Raw genomic sequence first — 10,635 nt, 5'->3', positions numbered from 1 at the left:
AGAGCTGTGCGGGGACCGGCCGGGAGCAGCCCTCCCCGCAGGTGCCGCTCACCTGGCCAGGTGCGAGCCACAGGTGATTCGGCCTGGGACAGGGCACAGCCAGTCCCTCCTGCTGAGCCCACCGGGGGATATTGGGGGTGGCTGCCTCTCCCCAGGGAGCTGTGGGGGGCTGCACTCGGCAGCTGAGGGGCACGGGTGGGCTTGAGTGATGGCACCACCTCTCCCCGGGCACGGTGGGGACAGGACTGTCCCCTGGCTCTGGGACACTGAAGGGGATCATCTCCACGTGCAGCATGCCAAGAGCTCCCAGGGCACAGCAGCAGGCACTGGCCAACACAGCTCTTGTCATGGCTTAAGCTCAGGTTAAGCCCTGGCCTGGGTTGAAGCTCAGCAGCTGGGTCAAACCCCCAGTGCTCCTGCACTCCCCACTGTCACACGCACTCGGACACAAGCCCCAGGGCTGTGCAAGGGTTTGCTGTGAGAGAGGAATGAAAACACATAACCAAACTTACCTCAGATGACCTTCAGGTCCTGCTGCCACTGGCCATGAGGTTTCAGGGCTCTTTTGGCAGCAGTGGCTGAGGTAATGTATGGGCTCAGCTGCACCAAACACGCTCCTGCTGTGGCTTGGCGAGCAGCACTGCTCCGTGCAGGGCACAGCCAAGCCCAGGTACCTGCAGCAGGGACACGGGGTCAGGGACCTGTGTGTGCCAGGAGTGACGAGGTACCACTCATCAGTAACTGTAGGGACACAATGGGGATCTAAACCTTTTATTTTATATTAGATGCATACAACTAGCCAAAGGCTTCAACAACTCACCAAGCCTTGGGTGGGTTTAAGCTGCTGGGACACAGTGCCCTTGGGAGCTGCTGCCCATCTCCTGCAGGAGCAGCACTCTCCTGTCCCCTGGCAGGGCGCTTCCCTTGCCCAAAAGCTTTGCAATCCTAACTTCACCTTGCTCTGTTTCAATAAAATGAAGAACACACCCTAAAGCTCTCCTCCCCGCCTCAGAACAAGCGTAGGTGCAGGAGTCACAAACAAACAGCTGCAAAGAAGCAAAACTGAATTCCTGTCAGTTTTCACTTGATCCCAGGCTCCGCCAGGCTTTCCTTTCCCGCTGGGGGCCACGGGCGATGTCCAGCACCGCATTCCTGAGGTAGAAGGTGTTGCTCCAACGAGGTCCTCACTCTGCTGGAAACAGCTGCCTCCTGTGCCTCATGCTGCTGCTTCCTGCCTGTGCGGCTCCTCAGCGCGAAATAAAGAGTTTCCTTGGGCAGCAGTGGTGCTCTGGGCTGTTTCCACCTGATCCGCTGTGTCCGGCAGCACGTAGCCTTTTCCAGAAGAAACTCCAGCCCTCAGGGCTGCTGGCCAGCTCTGTGTCTCGTAGTAGGTGGACAGGACGTCAAAGACTGTCAGAGCAGAGAGGGGCTGAGCCACACACGGGCTGGGACAGTGGTGCCAGCAGCTCCACACGCCCACCAAACACGAGGGAGGTGATGACAGCTGTCCCAGGGAAGGTCCCCCACCTAACACCTGCTTGAGGCAGCTCACCTGGGGCAGACAGGTATTTTGGAGAGGACTTTAGGGAGCTCTGGGCAAAGCAGTGGCTGTGTCAAATAGAGCAAGGTGCCCCTGTCACTGCCATGGCTGACACGTGCCACCTGCCGGTGTCCCCCGGTAGTGAGCCACACCTGCTGTGCTCCCACTATCACTCCCAGGCAGGGAGACCCCATGCCCTGGGCACACAGAGCCCCCAGCCACTTCCTCTGCCTTGTGTCCATGGAGGGGCAACACAATCCTCACGTCAGGGGTAAAAACTCTGGCCTGGGTCACGAGCTCCTCTGCAGTGCCCAACAGAGAGGCATTCCCCTTGCAGAGGAGAAGGAGCACGAGCACATCCTCTGCTGTGACCAGGAGTGCCAGCCCATGGGGGTACAGGACACCAAGACCCCTCCCTGCCACTGCCAGCCTTGGCTGAGGTGGCACGGGTCTCAGAAGCGCTGTCCCTCCGTGGCCTGTCCCCACAGCAGCCCCCTGGCCCCGTGCACAGGGACCCTGGGGGCACAGCCAGCCCCCGTGCCCTCCAGCCCTCACCCTGGTTGATGGCCAGTGTCTCGGAGTGGTAGTTCCTGGCGTTGGGGGCTCTCACCATGTACTCCCGGATGGGCAGCCGGGCTGTGTGCAGGCGCTGCTCCCGCGCCCTCCGCAGGGTCAGCTGCTGCAGGGACACACGGACAGACACACGGACACGCTGCCTCGCACAGAGCCGCCAGCCAAGCCTGCCCTGGGGCTGGCAGGCGCTGCTGCAGCCTCTGCCAGCTCGCTGCTGGGTGCAGGCAGAGCCTGAGGGAGAAGGGGCCGGGGGAGGCAGGCACCGCAGCGGGATGTGGCTGCTCACGGGCAGGCACCACGCACCTTGTGGATGCTCTCGTCCACCAGCCCTCCCAGCACGTACACCTTGCTGGGATCGACGTCTTCAAGCACTGCACAGAGGGCAGGCACTGGCTCAGCTGCACGCAGCAGGACAGCGCTCCCCAGCACACCCCCCTGCCAAGGACAGCCCTGGGCAGAGCCCCTCACCCCGGCCTGGGGCACACGGGTCCCACCAGCACAGAACCAGCACCAGGTCTGAGCACACTGTGTGTCTCATGCAGTGTGAGACAGCCCATGTAAGGAACAACTTGCCTGAGGCATGGAATGGCCTCAGAAAGAAATTTCTAAAAGGCAGCCTTTTGCCCTGGTTCTCCCTTTCCTAAAGCACGTGAAATACTTACCATTCTCAGAGTCAGGAGTGAGATAAACAATGGCCTCCAAAGGAAACAGGTCCAGGTAACTCTCTGGGGTTGTATCCATCTCAAAACACAAGACAGAGTGAAGCAGCCCATTAGCCTGAGGTACATGTGTCAGAACAAAGCCCTCTCCCAGACACAGAGATATCCCAGGACTGACACTGCTGCTTTGGACATACAAGCTGCCAAAGGTCTGGTGGATCCTACAGATCCCCAGTGACCTGGGGTTTTTCTTTTTCACTTGGACAATGTTTCTGTTCTAGGCACTGATCAACACACCTAAACACTCCATTTAATTCTCTCCTCACCAAAAGATCTCGGGGTGTTTTCAGAAAGGGACAGCAGCAACAACTGACTAGTTCTAGATGAGATGCAGAGCTCAGGGCGGGATCCCCCGGCTCCAGGCCCTCACCAGGTACCCCGCGAAGCCGTCGTTCATGCGGAAGCACTGCTCGTAGATCGCCGTCCCCGCCGCGAACTCGGTCAGGCACAGCCAGAAGGGCCGAGCGGCGCGGCGGTTCGCGCCGTACAGCCTCCGGATCTGCGAGGCCAGGCGGCCGCTCTCCTTGGGGACACCGCGGCTCGCTGAGCCCAGCCCGGGGCTGCCCCGAGCAGCCCCGGGACCCCAAGCAGCGGCCGGGACCCCCGAGCAGCCCCGGGACCCCCGAGCAGCGCCCGGGACCCCCAAACAGCCCCGGGACCCCGAGCAGCCCTGGAACCTCCAAGCAACACTGGGGACCCCAAACAGCCCCCGGGACCCTGAACAGCCCCGGGACCCCCGAGCAGCCCCCGGGACCCCCGAGCAGCGCCCGGGACCCCGAGCAGCCCTGGAACCTCCGAGCAACACCGGGGACCCCAAACAGCCCCTGAGACCCTGAACAGCCCCGGGACCCCCGAGCAGCCCCCGCACCGAGCACCGAGCCCGGTCCCGCCGCACGCACCGAGCACCGAGCACGACCCGGCCGCATGCACCGAGCACCAAGCCCGGTCCCACCGCACGCACCGAGCCCGGCCCTGCCGCATGCACCGAGCACCGAACACGGCCCCGCCAAACGCACCGAGCCCGCCAAACGCACCGAGCACCGAGCCCGGCCCCGCCGCACGCACCGAGCCCGATCCCGCCGCACGCACCGAGCACCGAGTCCGATCTAGCGCTCCTTGCCGTCCGTCCCGCCCGGGGTCAGCGGCTCGCCCCGCCGGTGCCGCCGGCCCTGGGGACAGCTGCCCAGGGGCGCTCCGCCGTCGGGCACCCTGGCTTTGGGTGCTTTTATCGTCATTCCGCCTTTTCTGTCCCGTCGTACTGTGTCTGTGCAGACAGGCGTAAGCGGATGGCATCTGGATAACTACTGGAATTCAGATAGGCGATGAATCCCCACAACTGGCTTCTGATTTGGAAGAACTGCATGACCACCTTCTGTCTGGAGCTGCAGGGAGCCTCTGACTGCTGGCCGGCCAGGTCATGAGCAGCAGCAGCCCCCCCAGTCAGCTCTGATCCCCTGGGAATCTGCATCCCACCCTCTGTGGAGCCAGATGTAGTTTCATAGTTAAAAGGTAACTTTTTGTAGTTGAAATAGGAACTATGTATGTGAAATGATGTCTTTTTAGAAAGGAATGAGGTGCTCCCACTGGATGGCGGCTGCAGGAGACCCGAATCTTTCAGAGAAAGAAAATTTATTGCTCTTTTATCAGGAGAAGCTAACTTCTTCCTGCCTCGCTCAGGCCTGAAAATGCCGTTAGGATTAAGAGAAGTTGATGATGAACAGACAGAATCCTTTATTTCAATGGAATTTATGCATCATGCATGAAGTATATGAATATACAACAGGCTGTTGTTTTTAAGGGTTAATCTCTGTTCACGTGGGTCCTTTTTTGGACTTGTGTTGCCCAGAAAAAGGTACCTGGACTGTCTGTAATGTAACTCTTTGTTTTTATTACCTCACACTGTCCTAATCTCAGGTGTTCAAACTTTATTACTCTAATTATATTACTATTGTTATAACCATTTTATTACCATTAAACTGTTAAAATTTTTAAGAACAAGTGATTTTCACATACCCTAGTCACCGTGGTACACATTAGCAATCTCCCTAAGACAGCACATGAGCGTTTGCATGCGGAGCCCCTGGGGGCATCCCCTGGGCTGGGGACAGGAGCAGCCTCCCCCAAAAGCTGTTGAGACCCCAGTGGCTCCTTCTGCTGTTCCTGTGTCTGTTCCTGAGTCCCTGAGCCACTGCTCCTGTTCCCTTATCCTGGTACTGCCCCTGGGGAGAGGAGCCTGGGCGCCGAATGTGTGCGTGCCTGGCGCCTGAGCATCCCCGTGCACAGCCGGGCCCAACACCCGTGGCTCCAAGCAAAGGCCCTCCTGCTTCCTTGCCCTGGGCCTCACTGGCAGCAGCTCGGGCTGCAGCATCCGTGTGCCACAGTGAAATGGGATTCTGGGCACCACCAGCTCACACCTGACCGGCACTGAGAGGCAGCACTCGCTGGAGACTGGGGGAGGTAGAGGACAAGAAAATAAAGGTGGTGCAGAAAGTAATCTCAGCCCTAAGGAGTCGCAGCTGGGCCAGTTATCAAAGGTGAGGAGCAGGCCTGGCTTTAGCAGGCCACAGCTGTCACCAAGAAGAGGAAGATAATATAAAATAGTGGTTGGCTGGCTGAGGAGGAGCTGGAGTCAGCTACTTTGTGAGGAGGCAAGAGCCAGTGCTCTGAAGAGCTGCCTGTGAAACCACACCAAGAAGGCATGGAACTTGTGTGATAAAGACAAAACAGTATGGAACTTTTGCAATTTGATGACAACAGGAAACCCCTTCCAGCTCACACCTGAGTGGCACTGAGGGGCAGCACGTGTTGGAATCCCCTTCCAGCCCAGGGGATGGGGCTGGGACTGCTGTGGGGTGTCTGCAGGAGGGGGGTTCCACACGGGGTTAGCTCTTAACTGTAACCATATTATGGAAAATCCTTTGCTGGGATTTTTCCTCTCCTGAGAAGCTGAGGAGCCTCAGGAGAGAAATGTAAACAATTACTATCTGCTGCTGTGGAATGCAACAGGTGCATCTGTGATTGGTGCATGTGGATTGTTTTCCATTGATGACCAGTCACAGCCACCTGTGCCAAGGCTGTGAGCAGTCACAGGATTTTTGTTATTTTAGTCTATTCTGTTCTTGTTGTAGCCTTCTGATTTCTCTATTCTTTTAGTATAATCTTAATGTAGCATTTTAATATAATATCTAACATAATAAATCAACCTTCTGAAATGGAGTCAAGCCTCGTGTCTCCACACGCGGAGAGTCATCAACACTTAACTAGTCTTTTGTTTCCCAGGAGGGCAGCTGTGCTTGCCTGAGGCACCCTCAGGAGCTGATTTCACACTCCCCAGCAGGGCTCTGCTGAGGAGCTGCTCTCCCAGCACCACTGCCACCCTGTGTGCCGGCTGCTGCCGCGTTTGTCCGTGGACAGTCGGGGCTCCAGCGTGTCCCACCAGCCCTGAATGAATGCATCCTGGCCCCTCCGTGCCCCTCCGTGCCACCTCTCCTCTGCTGTGACTGCGGCAGGTCTCTGTGGTGACCAGGAACGAGGCAGACCCAAGATGGAGCTGGCAGTTTTGAGGCAAAAGTGGTCAGTAGTAGACAGCCAGAGAAAATTTTGGGGTAAGACCCTGAGGTAACATGCTAGGGACAAAGAATATTTTGGAGGAAACTCAGTTAATCTGCAGGGGACAGAAGGAATATTTTGGGGATAAGACAGAGGTCACAGTGGCACTCCCAGCATGGAACAGACCCAGAGTGTGGGAGATGGATTTGCAGAGAGATCTCAGGGCCTGGCAGAAGGCTCACAGTGTGCATCTGTATGCAAACCCTGAGACAAGAAATGCTGTTACAGAAATGCCATGGAACAGGATAGACATTGCTGAGAGAGAAATGGAGCCAGGAACAAGTTTCAAAGGATGGCCTTGGAAATTTGATTAGATACTTTGGGGAAATAGAACTGTGAGAGATGCATTGTACTGAGACCTACAGGGGTTTTAGATTTTCAGGGTTGCCTGTTGTTTGTCTCTGCCCCCATACAGGAAAAGTGGTTCTGGGTGGCCAAACAAACCCCCCTGTACAAGGTCCAAAACCCCCCTGTACAGTGCTCCAAAATTGTTCCCTTCACCCTGTGATTGCTACTGCTATGCTACTTAAAGTTTTGTGACCTGCAATTCTTCATACAAAGTTGGTAATTTGCTCCATGGGTTGAGATCAAATTTCCAGGTGTCTTTGGCTTCCTGCCAGGGTCTCTGAGCCCCTGCCAAGGCTTTGAGCCATCCAGGGCATCCAGAGGGATGTCCTGGGTTCCAACATCTCCCCCTTCTCTTTGCCACAAAAACACCTCTCTGGCAGCCTCATTCAAGACCTGCCGGATGCACTGGAAAATGCATGGCCAAAAGGAGCAGAAGAATTACAACCCCATTTAAAAGTAGAAAACTATCATCTAACAAAAACTGTAAATCACTGATTCCCACATCTGTGAAAAAGCCCAAAGCCCACAATCTTCTTTGGGTGAAGCTCAAGGGTTGGAATCTCTGTGCAGTCCACATCTTTGCTTGTCGAATGCTCAACGTTTTTCTTGCTCCTGACAGAGTTTCACATTCTCCACTGAAATCCATCTGGACTTTGCATCTGTTAAAACACAAACAAACCCCACGTCCCCGCAGGGACTGACGGACTTTCTCCAAATCCTGCAGGTGAAGCTCACCTCTTGGCTTGCCCTTCTGAACGGCCGCGAGGATTTCACTGTGCTGCTGAAGCGTTTTTCCACCACCGTTTCTTCCGGCATTTTCCCGCGTGCTCTCCCAGCCGCTGTTCCCTGTAGAGAGTTTTGTGCAGGAATGGCTTGATGAGAAAGGACACAGTCAAACTGGCCTGATAAAACTAGATGGGAAAGGAGGCTAATGATATCTTGAAGGACAGGGTGTCCTTCAGGAGGGAAAGTCTCGGTAAGACTGTATCAATAAGTTGCAGAATTAGGGACTGAGAGTTAGCTCTAAAATCACAAAAATGCAGAAGAGACCTTCAGATGATGTAATGACGCAAATAACACATTAACCAATGATGAGCTACAGTTTTGCACTCTGCATGAGCTAATTAAGTATTGTATTTAACCAAGTGTATGATTATCAATAAATTGAGAGTTTGCTGATGACCGTCTGGTGTCGCCTCTCCCTTCTTTGACAGTTCCCCTTCTCTCTCAGTTTGTTCCTCAGGATGGACACAGCCTGCCGAGGCGCTCCTGCCTGGCTGCACGCCTCCACCATCTCTGCCTGGCCTTGCCACGACGACCCGCTGGCAATCCGGGCTGGCGTTGCCGAGCGCCAAACTCTCCATGGGAGGCTGCTTCGCCCTCAGCTGTCGCCTGCCGACGCACAGCCTGCGAGGGTCGCTCTGTGAACTGTTGATGATTCCTCTCCGTGTGTGGAGACACGAGGCTTGACTCCATTTCATAAGGCTGATTTATTATGTTAGATATTATATTAAAATGCTACATTAAGACTATACTAAAAGAACAGAGAGATCAGAAGGCTACAACAAGAACAGAACAGAATAACAAAATGCTGTGACTGCTCACAGCCTTGGCACAGGTGGCTGTGATTGGTCATCAATGGAAAACAATCCACATGCACCAATCACAGATGCACCTGTTGCATTCCACAGCAGCAGATAGTAATTGTTTACATTTCTCTCCTGAGGCTCCTCAGCTTCTCAGGAGAGGAAAAATCCCAGCAAAGGATTTTCCATAATATCATGGCTACAGTGAACGGTGACCAGGGCTCTGTGGGACCCGGCCTGGCTGTTGAGAATGGCACGCCTCGAGCTCCTGCTGGAGCACCCCGCGGGGTTGCCCTCCGTGCCGCTGCCCTGGTGTCGTTCGGCACTCGCCTCGCCGCTTCTTCTGCTGCGTTGACACCTGGAGAGTCCCCACCTGTCTCCGTCTCTCTGGGTGCCTCCCAGTGAACCCCGGCCAGCCCCGGGTCGGCAAACAGCGGGGGGGCAGCCCCGAAGTGACCGACAGCGGGGGGGACACTCTCTGGTGCCCCGAGGGTACTGAGGGCAGCTAGGCTAGTCGCCTTTGCAGCAGAAGAGACGCTAGAGACATCGGTGGAGGGTAAAAGGCCGACTCTGAACAGGGGGCCAGTCCAAGGTTTATTCGGAGCTCCCCAGGGAGCCCCTCTCCTCAGGGTGCGCCGTGCTCAGAGCAAGACAAAGGAGTCTCGAGGTTACATTTAAAGGGGGGGAGGAAACCGAGGGTAGATACATTTGCTGACCAATAAAGACCCTCCAGGGATACAGCCTTAGGGGATGGACATTTGGGATAGCGTATAACATCATCCTTGGGGGGCTGACCCCTGGCTTCGGGCTAATCACTCGACAGCTTTGACCGAAAGATCTAGATAGAAGGGATGGGATGCTGAGTGACTGACAGAGAGCCAGGGCGGGGATTTGGGGGATGATCTCAACACAGGAGAATGGTTCCACAGGTAGAGGAAGGGGGTACAAAAAGGGGTACATCATCTGGGGAGAATAAGGGGGTACAAAATCAGAACTATTACAAAGTATAGAAGCACGCTGCAACACCCGCCAGCTGTGCTTCAGCCAGGCTTGCGTTTGGCCCGCCTTGACGGCTGCTCCTCAGCTCCGCCAGATCCCTCCTCCACCTTCTCTCCCAGCTGGGATTCTGCGTGCCTGTGAGCATCACTGCACAAGGCTTCGGACGCCGAACGGCGCGAGTCGTACGTGCTGGATTCCCCTCCAGAGGCGTCTGAGGTGTGGTGAACCCAGTCCGTGACGTTGGACGGCTCTTGCTGAGTCTTTGACCACCTCCTGACCCAACCCTTCCCGCCCAGGATTGTGTCCCTGTGTTGGGAAGGACATCTCTCATTCAGGCTCTTACATCCCTGTGCATCACATGTCACCAGCACTGCCAGATCTCCTCATCCCCGTACCAAATCTTCTTTTCTGATTCCTTCCCAGCCCGCCATCTTTGCTGTGTATTCTCCTTCTTCTGGAAGCTCTTCTGGGAACTGCACAAACACTGGAGTCTCCGATGTACATGGTGATCCTTTTTGTAAATATTCTTTGACTTGATGTCTTTGACCTCGCTCCTAACTTTGAACACGGAATTTGAAATTCTGATTTCATCTTTTTCATTGTATCATATGACGGAGTATACCCCATTCCTGCTTCTGCTTTCTGATGAAAACATCCACGCTGGAATTCCCTCTGATGCTATGATTCGCATTGTGTCTTCTTCTTCTTCTGGTTGTGCTTCATGTGACGATTCTTCCAATTCCCAAGCTGATGGATAATTCATCTGTCTTGTTTTTGCTGTCTTCTCTGATGCAGTCTTCTTTTTGTATGTAGTTGGAAAAAGCCGCTGCATTGTGGCATTTCACCACGAGTCACAATTGTGGCTTTGCCGACCCGCTCTGGCCCGTCCTGCGTTTCAGTCCTCCCCGCCACGGGGTGGCGCTCTCACCTGCGTGGCCGCCGCCATGACGTCACGAGCTCGCCGGGCTCCTCGGCCGTGCCGAGCGCAGCAGTTGTGGTGGTTGGGCCCGCGGCGTTTGGACAGAACTGGCAATGGAGGTTGAGCACCTGAACGGCCCCTGAGGCTGGAGAGGCTTGGACCACCGGCACTGACGGAACCGGGACCGGAGGAGGGGCGGAGCCTCGGCACGTGGAGCTCCTCCCCGCGCGTGATGTCACAGGGGATCGGCCGCGACCGCGGCTCGTCCGCGACTTCCGCGCATGCGCGCTCTCGGGAATGCTTCCCGTCTCCCCTGACGTGACGTCACTGCCTCTGTCCCGC

General features: G+C 55.9%; 1 protein-coding gene across 1 annotated transcript; it reads right to left on the bottom strand.

The window, feature by feature from the left end:
• Positions 1-761: 761 nt before the first annotated feature.
• Positions 762-3,813, bottom strand: TRMT10B (tRNA methyltransferase 10B). The gene is made up of 6 exons (XM_041426657.1): positions 3,794-3,813; positions 3,203-3,521; positions 2,776-2,854; positions 2,417-2,484; positions 2,096-2,219; positions 762-1,410 (listed from the first exon to the last, which is right to left on the bottom strand). Exons 1-6 carry the CDS (start codon positions 3,811-3,813, stop codon positions 1,217-1,219), a joined length of 804 nt encoding a protein of 267 aa, XP_041282591.1. The 3' UTR covers positions 762-1,216.
• Positions 3,814-10,635: the final 6,822 nt, after the last annotated feature.

Source organism: Onychostruthus taczanowskii, unplaced genomic scaffold (genome assembly GCF_017590055.1).
Source record: "Onychostruthus taczanowskii isolate IOZ18803 unplaced genomic scaffold, ASM1759005v1 scaffold92, whole genome shotgun sequence".
Classification (NCBI taxonomy): Eukaryota; Metazoa; Chordata; class Aves; order Passeriformes; family Passeridae; genus Onychostruthus; species Onychostruthus taczanowskii.
This window is presented reverse-complemented; position numbering and strand designations above follow the sequence as displayed.

What these genes read in the sequence shown, in the direction of transcription:
- TRMT10B (XM_041426657.1), bottom strand. Translation starts at nt 3,813, where the DNA reads ATGCGGCAGGGCCGGGCTCG. An exon ending in ACGGCTTCGCGGGGTACCTG is followed by an intron (nt 2,855 to 3,202) that starts GTGAGGGCCTGG and finishes TTGTGTTTTGAG; the next exon opens with ATGGATACAACCCCAGAGAG. An exon ending in TGGACGAGAGCATCCACAAG is followed by an intron (nt 2,220 to 2,416) that starts GTGCGTGGTGCC and finishes GTGTCCCTGCAG; the next exon opens with CAGCTGACCCTGCGGAGGGC.